The 24901-nt window shown below is 49.5% G+C and overlaps 9 protein-coding genes across 9 annotated transcripts; 4 read left to right on the forward strand and 5 right to left on the reverse strand.

Moving 5' to 3' along the window:
* Positions 1 to 1322: 1322 nt before the first annotated feature.
* On the forward strand, positions 1323 to 3161 carry NCS57_01216700 (Glutathione hydrolase; the record flags this gene model as incomplete). The annotated part of the gene is made up of 3 exons (XM_053061846.1): positions 1323 to 1560; positions 1610 to 1784; positions 1835 to 3161. 3 exons carry the CDS (start codon positions 1323 to 1325, stop codon positions 3159 to 3161), a joined length of 1740 nt encoding a protein of 579 aa, XP_052908374.1.
* A 189-nt stretch (positions 3162 to 3350) lies between these two features.
* Positions 3351 to 4049, reverse strand: NCS57_01216800 (uncharacterized protein; the record flags this gene model as incomplete). Its single annotated transcript, XM_053061847.1, has 1 exon — positions 3351 to 4049. One exon carries the CDS (start codon positions 4047 to 4049, stop codon positions 3351 to 3353), a length of 699 nt encoding a protein of 232 aa, XP_052908375.1.
* A 656-nt stretch (positions 4050 to 4705) lies between these two features.
* Positions 4706 to 7451, reverse strand: NCS57_01216900 (NACHT domain-containing protein; the record flags this gene model as incomplete). Its single annotated transcript, XM_053061848.1, has 4 exons — positions 7291 to 7451; positions 6936 to 7235; positions 6063 to 6878; positions 4706 to 6011 (listed from the first exon to the last, which is right to left on the reverse strand). Exons 1-4 carry the CDS (start codon positions 7398 to 7400, stop codon positions 4706 to 4708), a joined length of 2532 nt encoding a protein of 843 aa, XP_052908376.1. The 5' UTR covers positions 7401 to 7451.
* Positions 7452 to 10989: 3538 nt separating this feature from the next.
* Positions 10990 to 11274, forward strand: NCS57_01217000 (uncharacterized protein; the record flags this gene model as incomplete). The annotated part of the gene is made up of 1 exon (XM_053061849.1): positions 10990 to 11274. One exon carries the CDS (start codon positions 10990 to 10992, stop codon positions 11272 to 11274), a length of 285 nt encoding a protein of 94 aa, XP_052908377.1.
* Positions 11275 to 11657: 383 nt separating this feature from the next.
* Positions 11658 to 12370, forward strand: NCS57_01217100 (Cupin-7 domain-containing protein; the record flags this gene model as incomplete). Its single annotated transcript, XM_053061850.1, has 2 exons — positions 11658 to 12088; positions 12139 to 12370. The coding sequence occupies exons 1-2, from the start codon at positions 11751 to 11753 to the stop codon at positions 12368 to 12370; spliced, it is 570 nt and encodes a 189-aa protein (XP_052908378.1). The 5' UTR covers positions 11658 to 11750.
* A 453-nt stretch (positions 12371 to 12823) lies between these two features.
* Positions 12824 to 14644, forward strand: NCS57_01217200 (HET domain-containing protein; the record flags this gene model as incomplete). The annotated part of the gene is made up of 1 exon (XM_053061851.1): positions 12824 to 14644. One exon carries the CDS (start codon positions 12824 to 12826, stop codon positions 14642 to 14644), a length of 1821 nt encoding a protein of 606 aa, XP_052908379.1.
* A 105-nt stretch (positions 14645 to 14749) lies between these two features.
* On the reverse strand, positions 14750 to 15247 carry NCS57_01217300 (uncharacterized protein; the record flags this gene model as incomplete). The annotated part of the gene is made up of 2 exons (XM_053061852.1): positions 15127 to 15247; positions 14750 to 15072 (listed from the first exon to the last, which is right to left on the reverse strand). Exons 1-2 carry the CDS (start codon positions 15236 to 15238, stop codon positions 14750 to 14752), a joined length of 435 nt encoding a protein of 144 aa, XP_052908380.1. The 5' UTR covers positions 15239 to 15247.
* Positions 15248 to 18767: 3520 nt separating this feature from the next.
* On the reverse strand, positions 18768 to 19546 carry NCS57_01217400 (Glycoside hydrolase family 43 protein; the record flags this gene model as incomplete). Its single annotated transcript, XM_053061853.1, has 3 exons — positions 18768 to 18982; positions 19027 to 19220; positions 19287 to 19546. 3 exons carry the CDS (start codon positions 19544 to 19546, stop codon positions 18768 to 18770), a joined length of 669 nt encoding a protein of 222 aa, XP_052908381.1.
* A 3773-nt stretch (positions 19547 to 23319) lies between these two features.
* Positions 23320 to 24262, reverse strand: NCS57_01217500 (BHLH domain-containing protein; the record flags this gene model as incomplete). Its single annotated transcript, XM_053061854.1, has 3 exons — positions 23320 to 23927; positions 23989 to 24019; positions 24161 to 24262. 3 exons carry the CDS (start codon positions 24260 to 24262, stop codon positions 23320 to 23322), a joined length of 741 nt encoding a protein of 246 aa, XP_052908382.1.
* Positions 24263 to 24901: the final 639 nt, after the last annotated feature.

Raw genomic sequence — 24901 nt, forward strand, 5'->3', positions numbered from 1 at the left:
GGACAATATAGATACGGATTCCGAGCCAGAGATGTTATCTCAGCAGGCGCTTGCGCCTAAAGCAACCCCGCTACGGTGCTACCTACTCCAGCCTCCTCACACTCGTCTGCACCCACTTCGACGGCGACGTACACTATTCAGGCCCCATCCAAGCCGTGGTTGTCTGGTGCGAGGCCGAGAAAATCAAATCTCCGCCTTGGTCCACCACTGCAATCACAGCAAATCATGCTGTTTTCTCGCAGGCCGTTCCTCCCATCTCAGGGCCTCATTGAGCTACCGCTGGTCCTCTACCGCGACTCCGTGTTGGAATGAGGATAGAAATAAGGCAAATCACCATGTTCGTGAACGACCACAACTAGCATCAGGCCGCAGGCTGCTGCCTATGATATTGGAAGACTGAACATAGGTATAAGAGGCTGACCTTCGTCGCTCCCTTAGATAGAATTAAGCAGCGCAATGAAATCTCTTCTGATCACACCCTCCGTGGCACAGCTCGTCTTTTGACACTCCGACTCCGGCTTCGCCCCAAGAACAGCTTGGCCGCCTCGGCCATCTTCCTGGCCAACTCTTCGGCTTCCTCTGCCGCCAGTTTGGCCAGGGCTTCCATCTTTGTTGACATGTGGAAGACCTGGATCTGTCGGTAGAGCTCACTGCCGATACCCATGGTCTGAGCACTAGGAATCATTCGTTCCTAATAGTCAATGAGGGATTATTCTATCCGACTATCCAAACCTAGATCTCGCCCTGGTTGGGCGCAATTGACAAATCAGTTATGACCTTCTTCTTTGGGAAGCTTGGTGGAGAAGCCATGGCTACCCTGAAAACTTGAGGGGGCATGTAGACCAGCCAAGTGAGTCCCGTCTTTGGTGTCCCAAGGTTTGCTATACTCAAAGAGTCCTTGCAACTTTGCTGTGCTCAGAACAGTCATTAAACTTTCCCGAGCATCAGAAAGTCGAGAAGACCGACAATGGAATTCGCCATGCCTTTCTATTGGCCAGCCGACAAGACTCGGTGAGGTGCCAGGTGAGGTGATATCGGCTCACCCTAACACGCTGATCCCTCCTCAAAGAGCTCAAGGCCCGAGATTTCATTACAATATGGCCATATGACAAAGGCCCGTCCGTATCTTTGACCCCTTGCTCGCGTGCGTAATTGCCCACCCCCGCATTTCCCCTCTGCCAGGATCAACGCCCTGTTATCAAGAGTCTCCAATTTTGGTGTCACGTTGCGCAGTATTAATACAAGCCTGATTTCTCCCTCTTCTTTCTGCCTCATCATCAGTCTACAGTTCTTCCCGGCAGATCCAGAGGACAGTCTGAACGATGAAGTCCCAAGTCCTCGGTGCTCTCTTGAGCTTGGCACAGAGTGTCCATGCTCACCCCTACCCGAATTACTATCCACCTGCTACGTCACCATCGCACTCAAATCGCTACACCAACAAGCTTGGCGGTGTTGCTTGTGAAAATGAGATTTGCAGCACGATCGGTGTCGACATTCTGCGTGCTGGTGGTAATGCAGCCGATGCTATGGTAGCATCGGTTCTCTGTGTCGGGACAACCAGTAAGTGACTAATATCCAGCTACGCTGGCAAGTAACCAACTCTCGGCAGGCATGTATCACTCTGGAATTGGTGGAGGCGGCTTTATGCTCATTCACAAGCCCACTCGTAAGCAGGATGCATCGCCATACGAGTTCGTCGACTTTCGTGAGACGGCGCCGGCTGCGGCCACCGAAGACATGTTCAAGGACAATGTCAACGCCAGCATCTACGGGGGCCAGGCAAGGTACAGCATCTTCAAAATTCGCTTACCGAATATTTACTGATTTGGTGCAGCGGCGTCCCTGGAGAGCTAAGAGGCCTTGAGCACCTTCACAAGAAGTACGGCCGCTTGCCTTGGGCAAAGCTGGTACAGCCCTCCATCAACGTGGCTCGCTACGGCTTTCCCGTTCATGACGACCTCGTCAAGTTCATGAAAACTACCTACACAAAGTTCGAGAACGAGAGTTTCCTGGTCACAGACCCGGCCTGGTCAGTTGACTTTGCCCCCTCAGGCAGCCTGCTCAAACTCGGCGAGAAGATCACTCGCAAGAGGTATGCTGATTTCCTTGAAGCCATTGCTGTCAAAGGCGCGGATGTTTTCCACGAGGGTGCTTTTGCGGATGCCATGGTTCGGGCACTTAAGCAAAAGGGCGGCATCATGACAACAGAGGACGTCAAGAACTACTCTGTCGTCATCCGAGAACCCTCTCAGATCAACTACCGAGGCGGTAAGATCACCAGTGGCTCCGCTCCTTCCAGCGGTGCAGTTGCTGCGACAATCATGAATATCCTCAGCGGCTATGACTTCATCGGCGACCCAACCCGAGTAAATGAGAGCACTCACCTGATTGACGAGGCCATGAAGTTCGGCTATGGCATGCGCAGCAATCTGGGTGACCCAAGCTTCGTCAAGGGCTTGTCCCAGTACCAGGCCGAGATGCTCTCAAACGCCACAGCGGAGGAGGTCCGAGCCAAAATCACGGGCAAGCCTTTGGGGCTTGAGGCATACGATCCTCAGGGCTTGGAGTCTCTGGATACACCTGGAACTTCACACCTGGTCGCCATGGACAAGTCTGGTCTCGCCATCTCTCTCACTACTACCGTCAACCTCATCTTTGGCTCCCAGGTCATGGTCCCAGAGACGGGCATGGTCATGAACAACGAGATGAACGACTTCAGTATCCCTGGAGAGTCCAACGCGTTCGGATATATCCCAAGTGAGGCCAACTTTATCCGACCTGGCAAGCGTCCTCTTTCCAGCATCAGCACCTCCATTGTTGAACGTCCCGATGGTACTGTATCCCTCGTCACTGGTTCAGCTGGTGGCAGCCGCATCATAACGGCGACTCTCCAAGTCATGTTGAATGTTCTGGAGAAGAACATGACAGCGCATGAGGCATTGGCCGCCCCACGAATGCATGACCAGCTTGTGCCACAACAAGTCAGATTCGAGTATGCATTTGACAACTCTACAGTAGCATACATGAAAGAGATAGGATGCAATATCACATGGGTGGCGCCAGGACAAAGCACAGCTCAGGCTTTGAGGCGATTACCGGATGGATCGTTTGACGCAGCTGGAGAGCCCCGGCAGCCAAACTCTGGCGGATATTCCACATAAACGAACAATGGTTTTTATGTAGTGACCACTTAGAGGCTGATATATACCATTTCGCACTATGGACCTGAGACCATTCAGAATACCAAGTCTGTAGCCGAAAGAATGGGCAATCCTGCTTCCCACCTCTAAGCTAGATACATGCGTCTCGTAGTATGCATCCCAGTTTCGGACACAGATACAGCCTTGCCCTCACAGCTTCCACACTTCCAGGTTGCGATACCGCCCAACAAGCGGGTTCATCTGGCGGAACCCAATACGCCCATCCCGAACAACAGGACCCGTAGAACGATCAACATCCTCCCACTCAAACAACAGCAAGCCATTGACCGAAAATCGAACATCCCGCTTGTCCTTGATGACTTCGACCTTGTAATAGGCTCCCTGAGTATCCTCCACAGAAGGGATAGGGTCAGCGCCCTGGGAGACGAGGTGGAAACCGGGCGACTTTCGGAGATTGGCGAGGTGGAAGGCCCGCTCTTCAGGCCATCGCCGACGGAAATATGAGGCGTGCAGAGTTCGAATATCGCCAGAGTGGTACTGAGGATAGGAACCGTTGCGAGGAGCCAAGTTCTTGTCAAAGATGCTGCCACCTGCTACAGAGGCAGCACCAAAGAAGAACATGGCCAGACCAGGCTCATTGATGGGGGTGAACTCCCAGGTGATGCGAATGCGGTCAGGGAAGACTTCGGGAGCCCAAAAGACAAAGTGGTCATCAATACCGCCGGCGCCGCTCAATTCCAGAGTGTGGTTGTTGATGGTGGCATTGACAGGACCTTCTGCGACCCAATCTGCGACAGCATCGCTGCTGTCAAAGGTATTTCGGTAGAGAAGCTTCTCTGCCATAGCTGAGGAAGCCAGCATGAGGGGATAAAGAAGGAGAGATCGCATCTTGTCCGGGTGAAAAGAGAGAGCGCAGATGAGCCTTTCCAAGAGAATAATTCGCCATGTTGTCGAATTATATAGACAGCAAGAGAGCTTGTCTCGTCATTTATTAGACTCTCGCCTGCTACTTCCGGGCCAATGGCCGAGATTATTACCATGACGACCTGCGGCTGTGATTCGCGGATATTCTACTGAATACAGAATAGCCCCAAGACCCTGCCATGTTACCATCCACGAAGAAAAGATGCCATCAAGCGTTACGGCGACGATCGTTTCTTCAAGTGCCATAATTGGTCCGACTAATGGAGTTCTTCAATCAAATCCCACCAATCACATTTTCTACGCATGTTGCGAAATCAAGGCCGTCCTTTCACTCATTAATCCACTCAACCCGCCTTCCTAACACTCTCGAAACCATTGTCTTGTTGATGATAATGGCAGGATACCTCTCACCTCTCGCTCAGCGAGTAGCAGCCATTTTAGCTACGGTCACAAGGAACACAGTTCTCTATGGGATAACGTTCAGCTTCACAGAGCTCGTCCTCGACAGGGCGGTTTAAACAAGTCACTATTGCTCGGCTTGATATGTGATGAGAAGACGAGTGGGTTCTCTATAAAGCCTGACTGATGTAACATACAAGACAGGAAAATGTTGAATCACATTACTTCTCCGACTCAGCGTTAGACTTGATTTTCTCGAGCAGCAGCTTAGCGATAGCTTCATGTCCACTCTTGGTGGCCCGGGCCAGTGGTGTTTCGGTGTTTCCGCTGATTTCCGAATAGCTATACTTGTAGACAGGATCCGCTCCTTTAGCAAGCAATAACTTGACAACACCAACGTGGCCATTTTCCACAGCCGCGCACAAAGGCGTCAATCCGTCACCAGGCCACGTGAACAAGTCGAAAGACCCTATCTCATCTACAGCGTCGATGTCGACTTTACCTGTGTTGATGAGTAGCTCAACAATCGACTCATGTCCATTCTCGGCAGCATACGACAGCGGAGTTCTGCCCCAATTTCGGTGGGCAGCATTCTTGGAGTCGGGGTCGACGTTGTCCTTCTCGAGAAGCAGCTTGACGATGGCTTCGTGGCCCATTTGGGCGGCGTACGACAACGGCGTCATGTCTCCATGCCACTTGAAGCTAGCCGCCGAGTTTGGGTCTATACTACCTGATTCAAGCAGCGACTTCATGATGGTGTCAAGGTCAAAGTACGCTGCCAGGTGTAATCCTGTCACGCCATCTGGGTCCGTGCCGCCGCCGGTAGACGAGCCTGGTTGATAGCGAGTCGAGCACAGTAGCGCTTGGCCAGCGGCCTCGACTTTCGGGCCGCTTTCGAGAAACCCTATGATTTCCTCGGCCAGAGTGGGAGCCCTGCGAGCATGGTGGCCCCAGTGCTGCGTGGCGTAGTCATAGAGTGGGTTTGAACGCAGGCGTTCGATGAGCTCCTTGTCCCGATAGAGAACCCCAGCCTCAAAAAAGTCGAATGAAAGGTATGTGAGGCAAGTTGTTGTAATCTCTGCATCAGCGTCTGGGAACCACTTTCCCTGTCTCCGTTCAAAGTATTCCTGTGTGGTGTAGTGGACCAGCCGGATGATGCTGCTCTCGTTTTCGATCGTCACCAATCCACAGCAGGCAGAAACCATTCCTTGAATGTCTGGGAGATTCTCTTGATCAAATTGCATGGTGCCGGGCTCCACTGCGAGCGCGTGCTGGAGCTCTAGTTGGGTAAGTGGTCGTTTCGCGCAGGTAATCCATGCCAGAACCTGGAGTGCAATATCCCTCAAGCCTGGCTTTTGACTATTGATTCTTTCCATGGCCTGATCGTATGCATAGTCCAGCGCTTGGGCTTGACCAAATTCCCCTGGTCCTTGGATTTGCTTGCAGAGGTCCCTCAGGCCATTTCTGATGCCCTTGGGTGTCAGCTTGTCATCAAGCGAGTCAAGAAAGATCTGCGCCAGAAGAAACCTAGACCGATGGTTAGCCAAATGTCGACACCGAGATTCATTCTACGCATACATTCCATCCACTGCTGCTGATATTCCAACCTTGATCTCCTCTTGTAACTGCTTGTTCCGGCGGACAAAGGGTTGGAGATGCTCCATGCGCCCTTTCACGTATCTCTCGACGTCTTCACTGCTTGCTCGTATCTCCAGTGTTGTGCCATTTTCGAAAGTGTCAACAATATCGGGTATAAATCTTGACGTCGCAAAGATATTCACGCCGTACCTGACCTGGAGTTTGAACAGCTCTGAGAGAAGATTGGCTCGGCAGCCATCCGAGGCTTGACATTCGTCAAGTGCGTCGATGATGATGAAGACATGTGAGCGGGCAGCAGCTACAGACTGGAGTGTTCCAGAAAGCTCGTCAAGTGATGGCCGCTTGCTGCTTCCGCACTGCTTCTCGAGAGCGCTCACACTATCCGGTAGTTGGGCCAAGTGTTGAATACACTGCTTCAAGATGGATGCCAGCAAGTTAGTAAGCTTTTGATCATCCTGCCTTCGAAAATTAAAGTAGATGTACGCAATGGCAGTGTTCTTATCGCCACGATATCTCGTTGTAAGATCTTCGACCACGGTCGAGGTAAGGATGGTCTTTCCAGCTCCTGGCATACCCGGACAGAACAAGGTATGGCCCACAGTCGTCAGCCAGCTTTGGTACTCTTTAGATTCCAAGAGCCACTTTCCAGTGCCCGGTTGTCGTCGACTAATGAAGTCTTGTTGTTGAGCGTCATAGTCAAGCGGCGTTAGCCAATCGAGTGTCCTGAGACGCTGTTCGTTGTCTTGCTGAAGATTTAACCGATCTACGCCGTGTTTGATAGCGTAAATTGTTTGACTGCCCGCTTTAGCATTCACCGAGTGGTTACCCCAGAAGGGACAAGGCGTTCGTTACCAGGAAATCCCGCCAAGAAATGTATTGAGTAGCGTCGTGTTCAACGTGATCCGCTCTCGCAGCTCCCGAATATCGTCTGGTTCCCAGTTGATTCGCTTCCAAACCCTCTTTGCCCGGCTTCTCAACTTTCCATTACCTGAACTCAAGTCCCTGTACTTGTCCAGCGTCTCTTCCAGGGTCTCAAGCACATCTCGACAGCTACTAACAAGATGCTGTAGGTCTGACCGCTGGTATGCATCGAGTTCGGTCTCGGAAACGGTGACGTCGACATCGGACAGCACAATCGAGAGACTTCTAACCCTGTTCCAACAAGTCAATAGGCGTTTTAGGGACCGAACGCAACCAAGCAACCAACTCATTGGAGATGTCCTCAAACTGGCTCGGGGCACTCTGAAAATCTTTGCGGACCTTGTTCACGAGCTCAAGGACCGCAATGAAGTCGCCAACACCGAAGCCGAAGCTCATCTTGTTATATTCACCTTGGAACGTTTGAAAACTCGGGTCATAGGAGGTAGCTGTATTGAGTTTGCAAACTGGGCACTCATCAGGCTCTTGAGAGATTTAGGATTCATAAGGTGCGGGGTTTATGCAGGAAAGATCATCAGCTGAAAGATGACCAGCTGAAATCTGATCAGTCGGCTATGGAAACTGCATAACCAACCAGAAGCCAGATAATCCTCTTGTCTGAGCTTGGCACAAGAAGACAAGTTTCCTCCTGCCACTGGGGCGCAAGAAGGAGTATGAATGCGTGGCGGTGCAGAGTGAGATCCCCAGCTGGGGCCTGACCAACAGCGCGGGTATTGCACCATCGTCTACTCTTCGAAAAGAGCTGTATACTTCTCATTCTAGTTGACGGTCGCGGAGTGGAAGGAGTTGGAGTATCAGGTTAGATCTATCATAGTCAGGGCCTATTCTAGCCTCCAGGAGAACCGGGCCCGCATAGCAACTTGATGTGGCTGTGTATATGTCGATCTTACCATTGATCTCCACCAGCAGTTAACAGCAGTAATAACAACGGTTAAGAAGCCGATTTCGTCCGAAGTTGGTCAAAAAAGCTCCATGAGGCTGGGCGGCAGGGACTTCAGAGCGACTCAACAGAAATAACACAGCCGAGGCACAACTCGACGATACGCCCAAGCTTTAATGACAGACTGACAGTTTTCGACTAAATAGCCTTATGTCGTCCTCCTCAAGTCTCCGCCATTGATGCACATCTTGGCGCGAATAAGCCATGCTATATCCTTTTGGGCACGTAGCCGACGTGGGTGCAGGTGGACCATAGGGTTTGGCAAGCGTGTCCTTCGTCATCACCATATCAAGACATGAGCGGTGTGTGCCCTTGTCAGAGCTTGCAAACTCTATATTTGACCAAGTCGCCAAGCTGTCAGTCAGCCGCAGCCTAGAGAAAGTATATTTATATTTAACGCAAGATGGCAAATGATAACGGATTTCGCAATTTCTATGTAATGGCATGCGGCAGCAGCGTGGTGATTAGGACACCTCCATGGCCGTCCAAGCTACGGCATCAGCCGGTGGGCGGTTTAAAGCACGGTTGCTGAAGATCTTCCCTGCACTGGCCTCCCTCAACACCCAAAAGGGCAGTTCGGCCGAGATGCAACCCTCCCAGCATAACGCCTCTTGTCCGCAAGGAGTTTAAGGGTTGAAGGTTGCATGCTGTTAGCACAGAAGTTCCCAGTGCCCGTACTTGAGGGGGCCTATAGTCCGGCCTATTCCCGTGACTCGGTCTTCCGCAACTCCGTTGTGCTCGGAAGACCAAGCACGGGGGGGCGCTTGATTAAGGAAAAGGGCGGTTGATTAGGGCAATAAGAATGATACTTCTAATTACGTGTGCATTACACACAAAGAGAAGTCACTCGGTTATTGCGATTGTCCCGTATTCTGCACCGATGATGCTCCTAATATGTCATTACCCCACCCGTCGTGAGGGCATCACGACAAACCTCTTCTAACCACCTCAACTTCTCTCAACCACAACAATTGCAATTCTTCATCAATCCGAGATATGAATATATCATTGGAAAGCCACGATTCTGGAGATTCTATTCATCAAAGGTGGATTAACCCGGAGACCGGCTTGCCACACTTCCATCGCTTTAACTCCGAGAACCTCGAAGAACGTACCGTCGCCGCGGCGGCTCTCGTCAAGTCAAGGTTTTTCCCCTCTGTCGCGGCTGCTGCCCGGGCCTTTAAAGTCTCATACAAGAGACTTCTTTCGAGGGTAAAAGGAGCGAATCCACGCAGCCAAAATGGCGGGAACAACACTCTTTTCTCACCAGAAGAGGAACAGTCGATAATTATGTGGTGTTGGCGGCGTGTCACGCAGGGACATCACATACAATATCGTACTCTTCGTCAACATGCCAATGCGATCCTTAGGGCCACCGGCAGGAAGGTTACGGCCTCGCGCTTCTGGGCTCGCCGCTTCATGAGACGTCATCGTCAGATCTTTCATAGAAGAAAGGCGACGACGAGAGATGCACAGCGTAAAGCGATGGAGGATCGTGCCTCTATTCAGAAGTGGTTTCTGGAGTGGTATTATTTCTCCCGCGGCGGCGTAAAAACCGAGAACATCTGGAACATCGATGAGACAGGGTTCCAGATCGGATACTTAAAAAATAGTATCTTCGTGTGGACTTTCAGCGAAATAAACCAGCCAGTCCTAACTAACGCTCACGAGACTATCTCCATCACGATTATTAAAGCCATATCGGCAGCTAGGGCGGTGATACCGCCGTTTATAATCATGCCCGGTGTCCAAATCCCGTCTAAGTGGGTTAACAACGATCTTAACGGCGAGGCTATCATCACGATATCTCCAAAGGGATATATTAATAATATTATCGCTTTGGAATAGTTTAAACACTTCGTCAGACATACAAAGCCGGCTCGAGAGTGGCAGAAAAGGATTATCCTATTGGATGGTTATGAATCTCACTTTACGAAGGATCTTTTCGCACATTGCGAGTCTCATAATATCACTCTTTTCCCCTTTCCTCCGCATCTCACACATATCCTTCAACCTCTTGATGTTAATATATTTAGCTGCTATAAACACTGGCATCAGGAGGTCCTAACGAGAGAGATTGCGGACGGTGCAACTAACTTTAATAAAGCGGACTTTCTATTCCATCTTTAGGAGATACGAAGGCGCACGACAAAGAAGTCGACGATCCTCTCTTCATAGCAGAAGTGCGGTCTTTTTCCTTATAATCCAGCTGTTGTCTTAGACCGCATAGTGAATCCATTATCGTCCCTGACTGCGGAAGTGGCTGAGACTCAACTTCCGGGTTACACCTCCTTTGGGTCTTCCTCTAACGACGACTCTGACTCTCATGACGAAAATGAGGAGGAAGACGACGACGATGCCTTCCAAAATATATATCCGGATGAAGCTCATGACAAGGAGATTATAATGATGCCCTCTACGCCTCCGACGGTCAACTAGGGCGCCCTAGAGACCCCCCCCTTCCGCATACATAGGATTTAACAATACGAGCGTTATATGAAGCTTCGAATCGATGCGTCAATCATATCCGGGGTTGCGCTAACACCATCCGTAGCGCACGTCAATAAAAAGGTAAGGAAAGCCTCCATAACACTGGCGATCAATGGCATCACGGCGACTCAGGAGATGCGCCGTCTTAAGGAGAAGAATCTTAGTCGCCGGGCTCGTGACCAGGGGACGTCAATCGTGGCTAATTACGGGCCAATTCGCATAAGCGATGCCAGACTGCGCGTCGCCAAAGACGATTATAATCGATAGTCATAATAGGAAGAAGAGGAACGGCGGGTTAGGAAGAAAGCCGTGAAGGATGAGATGATATATATACGGAGGTAGGTTATGAGGGTGCGAGGAGTCGTCCGTGAGAGTATCCAGAAGCTGAAGGTTGAGAATATCTATCTGGCTTCCTCTTAGACTACTTGGAAAGGACTTAAAGGCCGGCCACGGAGAGAGTGGTGGACTAAGACTGATAGACGTCTCTATCTCTCGTCCGCGAAGTGGATGAGCAAGAGATATGCGCTGCATCGCGAGATGAGGGAAGACCAGGGACTTCTTCCTCACTGGAAACCTCCTATCACGATGCCCCTCGACTATGACGGCGAGGTTGTGCAAGAAGCAGTGGATTTGCTTGCCGACGAGGAGCAGATACGGCACGAGGGAAAGAAGGTTCTGTCTCTTGAGTCTGACGGGTTGGAAATCGTCAATGACGAAGAAGAGATAAGCGCAGACGACGACGACGACGACGTGCTTATTGGAGACGTTATTGAAGTCTGTCAGACGCCTTTTTGGGTGCCTAAAGAGGAGGAAAGCTCATAGGGGCTGTCTAATGGTTTGTCGATTTTCATCGCATATGTGAATAGCTTCATTTTTGACTTGTAGTAATGTGTGCTTTTGAACATAATGAAATGACTTCTATTCCCACTGTAATTAGCTGTGAAGATAAGTACCTTTTTTCCCCAATCAAGAGCCCTTTTCCTTAATCAAGCGCCCCCCCGTGCTTGGTCTTCCGAGCACAACGGAGTTGCGGAAGACCGAGTCACGGGAATAGGCCGGACTATAGGCCCCCTCAAGTATGGCGATCGCGTTTCAGTCCTCGGAGAATAGCCAATCACCATAAGATGAATAGTCATCTACTCTCCATACCATTTTCCCCAGAATCTTTGGTCTATAAAAACCCCATCCACCAGGGACGGCCCGTGGTTCGCCTTCCTTCCTTAGCATCTATACACCTTAAAACTAACAGTGCTCCTTGCTATCACTCCTGTGTATACCTCCCTGGCCCAACGCAGACTATGGCTCCCTCAAAGAGTGACGACACTCCTGAGGTATCCCAAAAGAGTGCCGATGCTCCTCAACCTCCCAAAAACGAATCAGTCTTGACGGAGAAGGATCATGCTGAGATTGCCTTCACGGACAAATACAGCTCACCCGACGTCTACATCAACGGCGAAACTGATACCTTGTGGTTTCCATGGGTAGGTCCAATCGAGTTGAAGCCACTACGCATGGAAACCAGGACTGGAACCTTCGTGGTTGTCCTGCGATCCCCCGTCGATGCTTGGTTAGGCAAGCACCGACACCGCGGAAGTGTAACTGCAGTCACCGTCTCGGGAAGTTGGAGATATAAAGAGTATGTAACATCCGCCTTAATTTACTATTTGAGTATGCTAAGATGCCTAGGTATGATTGGGTTGCCAGTCCAGGAGACTACGTGGTCGAAAATCCCGGCACGATCCACACACTCTTCATCAGCGGTGGTACTGAGATTGTGTTTACGATTACTGGCAGCCTCGAATTCTTCAACGACGATGACAGTCTGAAAGATACGATGGATATTTTTACCTTTTCAAAGATGTACTATGACCACTGCAAGGAGAAGGGATTGAAGCCGAACGATGGCTTGTGGTATTAAGCACACCATCGTGAAAGGGATTCGGGGATTAAATTCACGCAACGCAAGGAATGCAAGGCATACACAGGCGATTCATTATTGGGTTACTCGGAGGTATTCTTGAGTTGAGACGAGCAGATTGAATTCGTACTCTTGTTGTTTGTGGGTGTTTTCTCCATGAGACTTTCTTGCTATCAACTCCACGCCCTGGGCCTCCGGCTCATTGATACACTAAAGCCAATTTTATCGCCGCCTGGGACCGCTCCGATGATAGCAGAGGACTCATCTCTGAAGTAAAAGTAGAATGCGTCAGGCTTGACCTCAAAAGCTGACCAATCCGGAAATGCTCAACTTTATGCCTCAGGCAGCACTCACCTACACGTTGCAACTGCAACGCTATGGTCAGCGAAAAGGCCTCTGGAGATGGCACCATTTTCTCCCAGAACAAGAAGCCGCAATAATTCATCCGACGCCATGTGGCTAATTTATACTGCAACTCTATCACTTCGACTATTCGCTCGTTCTGAGGGCGTCGAATATGCCATTCTCTCTCACACCTGGGGAGGAGACGACGAGGAAGTCACCTTCCAAGACATGGCAGATATCGCTCACCGCGAGACAAAAGCCGGCTGGGCAAAGATAAAAAAGACGTGCCAACTCGCAAAGAACATGGGCTTGGATTACGCTTGGGTCGACACGTGCTGTATCGATAAAACCAGCAGCGCCGAGTTGAGTGAGGCCATAAACTCCATGTTTTCATGGTATCGGGATTCCAAGATATGTTTCGTCTACTTGTGTACTCGAATACATGAGCCGCAATTACATTCCAGTGGCAACCTCTTGGACGACGAGTTGGCCAGCTACAGGTGGTTTCAGAGAGGTTGGACACTCCAGGAGTTGATTGCACCAGCCCATATGAGTTTTTTTAACGAGGACTGGGAGATCCTAGGAACCAAAGAATCACTTAGGGACCACCTGGCAAGGATCACTGGTATCGATACAGTGGTTCTCAAGAGTGTGGAAACGCTGCAGAATATCAATATTGGCAAGAGATTCTCATGGGCAGCCAAGCGGGAGACCAAGAGAGTCGAGGATATTGCCTACTGTCTCTTGGGTATCTTTGGCATTAACATGCCCCTTCTTTACGGGGAAGGTTCCAGAGCTTTCATCAGGCTACAGGAGGAGATAGCTCGCTCAACAAACGACCTCACCTTGTTTGCCTGGCAGCAATCCAGGAAGTCAGCCGGATCCAACTGGCAGCTCAGTGGCATCTTTGCTACCTCGCCCAACGAGTTTCGTCATTGCGACAAACTACTTGTTCCTCGGGGAAAGCTCGAGGCAGAAACCGAATTCACCCTGACAAACAGAGGGCTACGGTTCGATAGAACCTTCGACGTGAGCTATCCAGGATTCGATTCCAATGAAAATCATCTACCAGAGGGTGATTTATTCATGAGGCTAGACTGTCTCGAGAGGAGCGAACGCACCCGTCATGAGGCGAGATGGGTCGGCATTGCACTGCGCAGGATTGGAACAACCTACCTGAGGTTGTTCCCTGACGTTCTTCAATACTGCTCTTCCATGGTTACAAACAAAGTCTCTCAAGTCAAGCGAGTCGTCTATATTGCAGCATCCCTATCCGATTCAGACGCCGAAATAATCACCAAGAATATCATGGTCGGCATATACTACAACAGCATTCCAAGATCTCCTATCATGAATACTGGGTACATGTCGGACCCTTCATTCAGAGATGAACCGCTAGGCGTGGATGGCTTTGGATCTGGTGGTCTGCGCAGCTGTATGCATCTACGTTTCTTCGCTTTCAATGTGGGGAGGCCGCCCAAGGTCTTTCGCATGGCCCTAGTCTGTGGATTGCAAGTTCATACAAGGGGTGAGGGGGTTCAGGACAGCCCTTGGGCTCTGTTGTGCTCGGAGAAACAGTTGCTCGAATCTGTCCCTCGAGCGGCTTCCTACAAGGATCTCTTTGCTCCAGAACCAACGGACGGAGGGGTCAGTGCTCAAGAGAGGACGGAATTCTTTCGGGATTATGTCTTTGAGAGGTACCTGGACGACTCTGGGCATATCAGCCAGACGACGATGCCCGATTTGGTTGTCGTCGAAGACCCAAGTACGTCCTACGTGAAACATGAGGTTTCCGTCTCGGTCAATCCCCCTTCGGAGGCTCGGTTTCCGATGTCTTCCCGGTACGATTACGTGATTTTTCTGTCTTATCGAAAGGTCTATAAAAGCTCTGTGACCGATTCGCTACGTATAGGAGGGCGGGTAGGATAATAAAGACTAGTTCCTATGAATCACTTTGCAATCATGTTCTTGAGTATGTTTGTATTCTTGATTTGAGGGTTATAAAACTCATCAAAGATTCAAAATCTTTCGCATCTAAGCTTTGGCAGCCTTTGCACCCTCTGGATCATGTGCCACCACTTCAATCTCCACCCTCATATCATCTTCACCAAGTCTCGTAACCCCCACGCAGGTCCAGATCGGCTGATGATCCGGCATCCACTTCTTGAAGTTCCTAGTCATGGCAGCGAGGGCTTCGTTGTTGAGCGGAACATGATACGAGTTGACTCGAAACACCTGGCTCCATCCCTTCCCGCCGGCGTGCTTGAGGTTGTGGTCGACAGTCTTAAAGGCTTGGTCGATTTGCTGATTGATTTCAGTGGGGATCTCGGCCACCTTGCCCTCAGGGCGCCATCCGCCTGGTCCAGGTCAGCTTCAGTCAATACTAGAGGCCGATGCCACTTTGAACTCACCTTGTCCAGAACAGTGGATGCTATCTCCAACTCTGACAGCTTGGCTATACGAGAACTGTTCTCTATTGCTGGTGCCAACACCGGGATAGCTGTAATATTGGAGGTCCGACATCTTGCAGAGCTACAAAAGTTGAATGAGGAAGGGTCGTTAGAATCCTGCTTGACGGTTTATTAAGCTTCTTATACATGACGTGATAAGCTGTGCGGAATCTATATTCCGTGACCCCGCAGCGTTGGTTGTATTACTCATGACGCATCATACATGGATCTTGAACTCTATCTACCGGTGACAAGTTCATCGAGTTATAATGGAACCACTGCGTTTTCTATTGCACGGCCGTGAGGACCCCTTTTCTCTCCAAGGATTCGCCGATCTCCACTTCAGCTGTCTATATTATCACCCATGATGATGAAAAGGCCAACAATTGAATCCTGGCCATAAGCCAGTTGCCGGGGGATAGGCAGCTGTGTCTGCTTAGCAACCAAAGCAGCCATGGCCGCCTCGTGAACAGTCTTATTAGCTGGAAACTAAACAAGGCTTGGGCAAGGCAGTCAGACCATAACATCTAAAGAGGTTCCTTCCAGGCGTACCCTATAGAGGATATTGAAGCCACCGAAGATCAAGGGTGATATCAAGGTTGCCGGCTGTCCGGCTTTTTCTTAGGCAAGTTTCTCTACTTTGCGACAAGTGGCTTTCAGCCGCATCCGTTTCTGCGCTTAATCCGAGTCCTCATCGTTTTTATCCTAGACGAGGTTGTCGAGCTCTTAGCCATCGTACATTATCACGCGGCGTCTTATATAAAAGTGAAAAAGTATATAGAAATACAAGAGAAAAAGTATCGATTTGAGAGTGGAAGCTGGACTAGAGATGTTCAAATGAAGATGCTTGATGTGCAGGACACGACTCCCTTACCTGGCGCGCCTGGCTACTGATTCAGTGCGTACCCGACGTCACATCTGATTAGGGCCTGTCGCGCTGTGGGGCAAGCATCTACAGTGGGTCTTAAAAAGTAACAACACATTCCGGGTTTCCCCGCTATATTAATACTACCACTAAATAAGGCCTTATTTTTACTCGCTTATTACGCTGCGAAAAAAAAGTTAATTATATATATTATATATTAATCTATAAGTTATGTCTTTTAATATATTAAATACTTTATATACTAGCTATATATATTAATTATAGCCTTTATCTTATACTTTATTAAGTAAACTAAGTTATAAATAGTATTATATTTAATTTTATCTCGTAGCTTAATTATAGTTATAATAAGGGCCTACTTTAATACCTTAGTCTTAAGTATATATATAAGCTCTAGATATTACTTATAAATTCTAGATTATTAGAAGCTACTTAAAATAATTAAAAATACTAAAGAATATTTATATATATTATATTAATTATATATAAGTCTAAATATTCTATTTAACAAGTCTCTTATATTAAAAGTAATTAAAAAAATTATATTTATAATATAATAGTATACTAGTTTATAAAAGACCTATATACGCTACTAGACCTCTCCTTAAGCTATAATTATTAGAAAGTTAAGTTAAGCTAGAAATTATATATATTCTTCTCTACCCCTTTTCCTAATTACCTTAAGGGCTACCTATAAAGGTAGCTTAAGGTCTAGGGCTTCGCCGAGGTTTTAATAACCTTTTACTAATTCTAACGAATCCTATATATATAGCCTTATCTAATAATAATAACTTTATTAAAGAAAGTTTAATACTCTTAAAAGTCCTTAGCTATATATACTACTAGGTAAAGTATAAATACTTTTTAATATAATACTTATTAAGAAAAGGTTAAAGAAAGAAATAGTAATGTATAATACCTTTTATTCTAAATATATAAAATTAATATTACCCTATAGTAACTTAATCTAGCTTTTTTTAATAATTTTATATATTTAAAAATAAAAATTATAGATAATAACTCTTAAAATATGCCTCTTTTCCTAGTCTCTAATAGTCCATAGCACAGCAGTTTAAAAAGCAACGACGTCACCAGGGGTCATGCCATCTTTCGTGATCCATCCCCTTTCACTAGAACCGTAGCCTTTGTAGAAAACCGCGTCTCAAGTTTGTTGTGTTTGCGAAGAATGGGTGAAGGTAGTTGAGTCGATGCGTCTTGCCCTTCCGGATTTAACGCCGGCTCGGTGCGACGATGGCTTGTCAAAAGAACGGCCTGTCACCCACACACGATAAGAAACCTACCACCCTTCACTAACGATACGGACCGCCGCTCGCATTTTGACAATTTCTTCCTCATTGATCATTATCGAAGACCTTCTTTTAATGCCAAGTAGCATCTGATTCTATCACGATGCTGCCGATCCAACTCCTGGACATCTACAGGCAGTACAAGCAGGATACTGACTCGGTCACTTCATGGCTCGCTTCAACTGCCAAGGCCTGCGGCTACCCGGCTGATCTACTCATGAACAAATTAGGAGAGACATAGGCACCAAAAAGCGGACGATTGAAGGGCAAGCAGAGAAGCAAGGCTCGCAGTAGCGGCAGGGCAAAGCCGAAGCCATAGCCGGCGGAGAAGACAGCCAAGCACGTCATTGCCATCAAAGACTTCCTACCACTAGTAAAATTCAGCCAGATCCCAAGTCCGAATAAAAGGATGGATCTTTTGTTGGCGTTCTCGAGGCGGTCAGAGACGCGTTGCGACCTGGAATGACCTCTACGACAGTAACTGTGGCGGTAGGTGTAGCCATAGATACCATCAGCGATGCCTCTGGAGATTCGACCAAGGATGTCAGCAGCAGGTTCGCTGCTTTTTCTGTCGACGAGCCGTCTCAGGCTTTCCTCGACATATTCCGCAACGCACCCCATGAGAGACCGAAACCAGGCAACGAGGACTACGTCTCTTACGAAGTAGAGCCCTAGACTTCTCTTGGAGGATGTCTTGTTTGACTTTATAGCTCTGGTCAACGATCTAAATAGGATCAGGTCTCGCATCGAGTGGATCTGGTCCAATCATCGTGACGGCATGTTCGACCTTGCTGCTGCTGCTGTTGCTACTAATACGGCCTTATTTCCTTTGCTCGCGGCTTGATCGAAGAGGTGGCTCCTCTTTTGGACAAGTAAGACGGAGGCGCTTGGGGCGTTCATTTCTGCATTTCCGGTCAACGTTCCTGCAAATCAACTCCTTCTCATTGTCCTTTATTCGGCAACACAGCCATAGGCTCTTCAGCGGGAATATCATCTAGAGAACAGCCATAGCCATCATAGAAAGGCAATTGGGTATTATGTGTGGCTCACCTACCACGCTAGATTTTTACGGGCAAGACCGTTATGGTATCTTAATTCGGGATGCTATGGATTCATGAAAATTGCGAGTCAGGTCATTGATCTGTTTGGGGTCTCGGATTGCTAGCCATGAGTTCGTAAGACGTGTAGGTGGCTCTCTATGATTTATTGATTAATGTTGGCGTAATTAAGAACGACATTACGTGTAAAACTTGAAGATTGAGAAACTATGTTAAATTACGGCACTTGCATAATTATATAACAAGAGATATATTCGCCAACTCCGTTATGTCACTCATCTCTTGTATTCTCTACACTCTCGGTAGTTATTTCGGTCTTACTAAAGCCCCCCCCCCCCCCCCCCTCCCCCATCAGACCTCGTAACGGTCGTACTTGTATTGAACTGGCTCATAGGTGTAATAGTCATAGATCGCTGACAACTGATCTCCGGTCAGGTCGGAACAAGCTAGACCGACAAAGGCCCCTGTGAAGCTACTAGGTCCACCGCACTCGTCCGAGATAACCGAGGCGTCTAGCACCAGGCCAAAGTTCTTCAGCTCTTTCTCGCCATCCAGGGCATAAAAAACTGCAGCTGATCTAAGCGAACTGTCAACGCCGGACGAATCTTACCCTCATTGGACACCTGCACTGGCTCGGCTGGCGCGGGGTAGTCGAGATCGCCATTAGGGTGAGAGCGCTGGGTACTCATAAGAAGCAGTTCTCGCTGTCCATCTGAATCCGCCGTAACCGTCAGGTAGAAAAAGTTGGAGCACGAGTAGAACGTAGTCAGGCCGGCATACTGACGCTCGTCGGTTGGGCTGAAGCTGAGAACCGTCTCAGCGTTGTAGGAGAAGTGCGTCTATCTGCGGGCAACAAGGGCCTGCTCGTACCACGATCCGATCCACTCACGGCCTATCAGAGTGAGACCGCCATTACCAGAACTAATCAAGAAGATGCGGTCTGGTTCGGGTGTCCGAAGCCACTGAAAGTCTAAATGAGGCTCACTAGTTACTTTGAAGTCGTAGTGTTTGGTGGTCCAGTTTGTTGCCTCATCCCTAGCTGCGGGTAGGTCCTCGTAAAGCGATGACACAGGGCCCCTCTTCACATACAGCCAATCATCCCCACCCCGGTATACCTCCTGGATTGCCATCTCACGGCCGAGAACGCAGCGGCGGAGTTGAGTGATAGGACGGCTCGTGAGATGAACGATATACGTCTCTCCGGTTGGGGTCTCAACGTTGTCACCATGGCCTGCTCGCTGGAGAGCGGCAAGGGGAGCATCTTTGGAGGTAGTGATGTGCTTATCTGGGTGGACTTCGTATGGTCCGCAATATCCCGTGAACGTGCGGGTGTGCAGGTATGGTTATAGCCAGGACCTCCTTCGGCGGTCAAGAGATAGTACCATCCGTTGCGTTTATATAATGGGGCCCTTCCGTATACTTCATTTCTATTCCTTGGAATATGTTCTTCCTTGGGCCGATTAGTTTACCAGCCTTTAGATCCCATTCCTGCAAGACAACTCCAGCGAAATAGTGTGGCAGCGCCGATGATTCCAGAGCATATTGACCACCCAATTGCGGCCATCATCGTCATGGAATAGCGAGGGATCAAACCTAGAAGAGTTGACATATATAGGATCAGACTACGGACTAGTGATGTCCGAGGCCGTAGTAATGGAGTTGGTTGTATCCTTAAAAGAGCCCTCCTTTCATGGGACATCAGTATACACTAGCAAAAAGCGCTCTCCGTCATGGGAGAGGCAGGGAGCCCACACTCCAGCACCTTCGGAGTGACCTCACATATCAAGTAGGCTCTTCCGGTCAAGGGGATGGGCGACTAGCTCCCAGCTGGCCAGGTCCTTAGAGTGGTAGATTTGGACACCAGAAAACCACTGAAAGGTAGAGATAGCGATGTAGAATGAATCTCCCACTCTGACAATGGAGGCGTCAGGGAGAAATCCCGGCAGGATTGGATTGCGCACTGACGGCATTTTCTTCTGAGATCTGAAGAGCGAGCGGAGAAGCGGAGAAGCAGAGAACAGTGTGATCTGTGTCGCAGTTCCGCGCGAATGAATGCGGTTAACCCTCGCAATTGCGATTCGGATCAATGAGATAGGGGGTAGTAATCCCGTGTGGCGCCGTAGGCCGATGGGTAAGGAAATAAATGATGGTGCCACGGTGTTGTATGAGTTGGATGGAGAGAGATGAGTCTTATCGGATAACGGCTGGTAGATCATGCAGCAGCAGTCTGTAGGGAAGGTACGTTTGACGCCTCTCCGAGACCCGTTCACTCGGATGCAATTGTTACAACCTTTGAATGACCCAAGAAGAGCTTCTAATGCTGGTTTGATGTTGTTCCGGCGTTGGGCACTTGTGTGGAGCTCTTTTTCTTTCAGGTGATGTATGGGTGCAGTAGTTCAGATTTAGCCTAATACGTAGGCAGTAGTAGTGCAGGCCGATCATTCTGACCCCAGCATTCAGCCCTTTGACTCTGAAGAGCCCTGCCAAGGTTTCCGCGGAAGCACTTCGCGCTTGTACCCTGCCTTGTCCGCGGAGTAGTTGGCGCACCATGTGCCCGGATGATCCGTGGTTGAAAGGGCAGAGAATCCGATATCGAGAGTATTCGCAGAAGGAACAGACGGAAGGCATGGAGGGTTTGCGGGCTCCTTTGATAGCCATTATGGATGGATCTACGTGACCGTGACCAACCTGGATCGACACCGCGGCATCTCTGCATACACATTAATGCGGGGGCACATGGATCTTTTTTTCTTTATTTTTTTTTCTTTTTTTTAGATAAGATTATGTTACCTCCTCAATCGCCGGACAACTCTTTTACCACTGTTATCTCTAATGCGCGCTTTCAGTCCTCCACCCTTGGGACCCTCACACTTCTCAGTGATTTTCCATGTTTTCCCATCAAGAGCCTTGCCCACTCCAAAGTTATATTGGGCATGCTAAATCTTCGATGGAAGGTCATCGTGAGTGATGCTGTCAGGACAGTGAGGAAGACACTCAGGGAGATACCTAGCTAGAAGTCTGAGGGTTGAGGTATAAACGAGCACTGGTGAATAGGAGAATGGAAGCGAATAGACATGATAACTGCAAGAACGATGTTCAAGATCTCCAAGAAGAGATATGACAAGTGCAAGGAATACATGACTCCCACGCCATGCACGCGACCGAACACAGGCAGGGGAGCCGTCGGCCTTGCTGAGCACCGGTCGGTGCGGGTTAAAAGTACAGTAAAGCAAGATGTAGTGCCAGGCAGTATGGGTATTCGGTCCATCAATCTCAAATCAGTTTATTCGTGTTGTGCTGTTCTTTTTCTCCTTTTTTTTTTTCGTGTGTTTGTGTGTGTGTCTGCCCCTAGCGTTGAAAGGCCGGTTGCTGGCTGCCGTTAATCGAGATGTACAAGGATATAATGAAGCTAGTTAAATGCCTGACATTAACGAGAGCGTTTACAAACGAGTTTGTATGATGTCATCTAGCTCAGCCCTCGACTTCAACATTTACGAGTGTTGGCTGCTCAAGAACACATGGGGGATCCGGGTTTGGCTCGCTGAATCCCAGCCACTCGACAAGACCTAGGTTTCTTTACGCGACAAGCCCAGAAGAATCTCCCGGGGAAGTCTGACTCGGCCCACGTCGAGACGATCCCAGACGAGATGGACATAGCCCCGGCCAAGGACCACCACCCCGAGGACATCTACAAGTCCAAGTTTGACGACATGTCTGTTGCCCGCACCGCGTGGGTCTTCCGGTGCGTCATTCTCGTGGCACTCGCGGTCTATACCGGCTACGTTTGCGAGGGTTTCGAGGTGATTAAAGCGAACCTGGTGGTGTTGGTGGACGAGGCTCAACATCGTGGGGATGCAGCTCAAAGTCGGAAACAACAACATCGTCGCGAACAAGGTGTTATCAAACAATTCGGTCGCAAGGGTGTCGAGGGTGTTCAAGCACTTAACCCTACCTGGGGCAAGTTATCTGAACTCACTAGACACCAAATCTAGATCTGATGCTGACAATACTCACCGTCGGTGAGATCATTACGTTCCTCTACATTCACTGGTAAGCTATGCTATGTTTATTGCACATTACAGGCTTGTAGCCGCATTCGTCTACAACTTCTGAGCCGCGTAGGTATTCCGACAAGTTTGGTCGCAAGGCATGCCTCTACCTGGCCTGGCTCTGGTTTTATTTTTCCCTTGGTGATTGTTCCCTCGTGCGTTGTCTTTCGTTACCCTCAGGATTCTTGGACAGGTTACCATGGCCTTCAGCCCTGCGTTCTTTGATATTATTGTGGCCGGGAGGCGTCTTTGGAAGTATTGGTGTATCGTACCATCAACATTTTCGAAGCCTCATCTTCACCATCATCAAGACAAACTGACCCTGGCCTCATCAGGTGGTCCCGGAATTTCAGACGCTGATAACTGGTCATTCAAAGAAATATAAATTCCAGAATTTGTGGGTTTAAACGCCGTTGTTATGTTGACATATGTGCTTTTTGATCTTGTGACCGATGCACCCTTTAACCGGCAACGGTAGCAGAGCCGCAACAAGATGAGATTACAGAGTCCCTTTCGCCAAGCGGCGAGACCCATTGAACTGATCGGGGCCCTACCTAAACAGCCCCATGCTCTCCCGACCCCAGATCGTCTCAAGGAACGTGGCACTTAATCACTAGTAGCTGCCGTGGTCGCCCTGACTGATCAAAGGCCGTAATAATACAATACATGAATATTTTTGACGATGGCGGCTCTTCTATGAAGAGGAGGATTATATACGAGATCAAACAACACATATCTAACAGAATCCAGATGGTTGCCGTCTTCTGGGCCACCGAGAAAAAAATCTGTAATATTCCCACCCCTGACAATCAACCCTGGTATCATGAAAATTAGTCATTCAACAGCCCATCTCTTCAACAGCTCAGCCCTCGCTCTGGCGCAAAGCACGCCAAGTCTCGCAGCAATCTGTCCCTCTCCGACGCCACCCGCTCCAGCTCCTTCTCTAACCTCAAGATGCGTTTCTTCGCCGCGTCTAGAACCTGGCCCCTGCTGAGATACTGTCCCAGGCCCGCCCCACTGGCGCCGCCGTCGTGGTGGCCGAGCGGCTGTGCAGCCAGCAGCACGGCGAGCAGGGCCTCGAATTGAGCCTTTAGTCGGGTGCGATACTGCTTCTCCACGAGGTTGTGGCATTCTCGGTCGCGCACTTCTTTTTTGGGGCCGGGCGGCGCGCGGCGAGAAGGCTTCTTGGGCTTGCTCGATGCGGACCGAAGCTTGATGTCAGGACGAACAGTGTGCTTTTTTCCCGCCGCGTCGCGATCTGCGGGGAAGGCCGTAGCGGCGTTTGAAGAAGCCTGGCTGGAGCCGGTAGCATGGGTGACGCTGCTGGGGTTGCCAAGCTGATGCACGAGAGGGGCGCCCTCCCGCAACGAGTCGGATAGCCCAGCCCCGAGAATGACATCTTCAGTGAAGAATTCGGACATTGCTGAGTTATCCGTGTCCCAATCAGTCAAGCATAGAGCAGCTATTCGGAGGGCTCGGGTTAGCAGTTGGCGGGTAATTTGACGGGAGGGGTATGGATGTACCTTGCTCGCACGGTGATATGTCAAGTGGCAGCTGAAAGATATTGGTAAGTTCCTTGTTGACTGAGAAAGGGCAGCAGGGCCGAAGAAAAAAAGATGAGGATTATCGCCGAGCTAATCTCTAGTGGCAGGACGCAAAGGCAGTGGAGTCTTCGTCTCCAGCGGGGTGACTGACTTGAAGCTGGTCTTGTTCCCAGCAGAGTACCCCCAGGTCGCTCTGGCTTTCGGGAGGAATAATGTCGGATCCCAAGGGGATTGGCATATATGGAGAGTCCATGTTGGAGGAGGTTGATACAAGATGTGGCGGGTCATGAAGAAACGTGGGCATACTAGGACGCTTCCGAGTTTGACCTTGATCGGCGTTCTGGACAAGGCGCCCTTAAATGCTGTGCAGGGGACCCAGATGCGGCCGGCCAGCGGCGATCCGGATATCCCAGTTCGGCCGAAAAGGGGAGGATGAGGCTGATTCTAGACCTCTTGGCTTTTGCTGTCGGGTCCGGCACATGCATACTGTACATGGGTATCCGATCGATCATGTCATTTGCTGATGAGGCGTCCTCACATCTGGGGTTTACGGAGAAATTCTGTATGAATTCCTAGCCGGCAGTGGCACCCTGGAAAAAAGCAAACTGCAGGAATGGAGGAGTATCAAGCTTTGTTCGTGTGATGTTCACTAATGCAGTAAGATCGGCCCCTCACGCCACGGTTCATGTGTGTTTACGTTGCTTGCTACTGTGAACCAGATACCAAGGGAAAACACAACGAGCCAAGGCGAACGCCGCTGTCCGTCGTCGACCCGGGCGAGCATGAGTTTGTCCATGTAGCCTACTGTCTTGTCGGGGGACCCCTACTCAGGGTTTACCTCTTGTCCAATCATATCGAGGGTCTCTGACTTCCCCCAGGTTCAACCCCCTCC

The sequence above is a fragment of the Fusarium keratoplasticum genome, chromosome 10 (assembly GCF_025433545.1).
Source record: "Fusarium keratoplasticum isolate Fu6.1 chromosome 10, whole genome shotgun sequence".
In the NCBI taxonomy this organism is placed as follows: domain Eukaryota; kingdom Fungi; phylum Ascomycota; class Sordariomycetes; order Hypocreales; family Nectriaceae; genus Fusarium; species Fusarium keratoplasticum.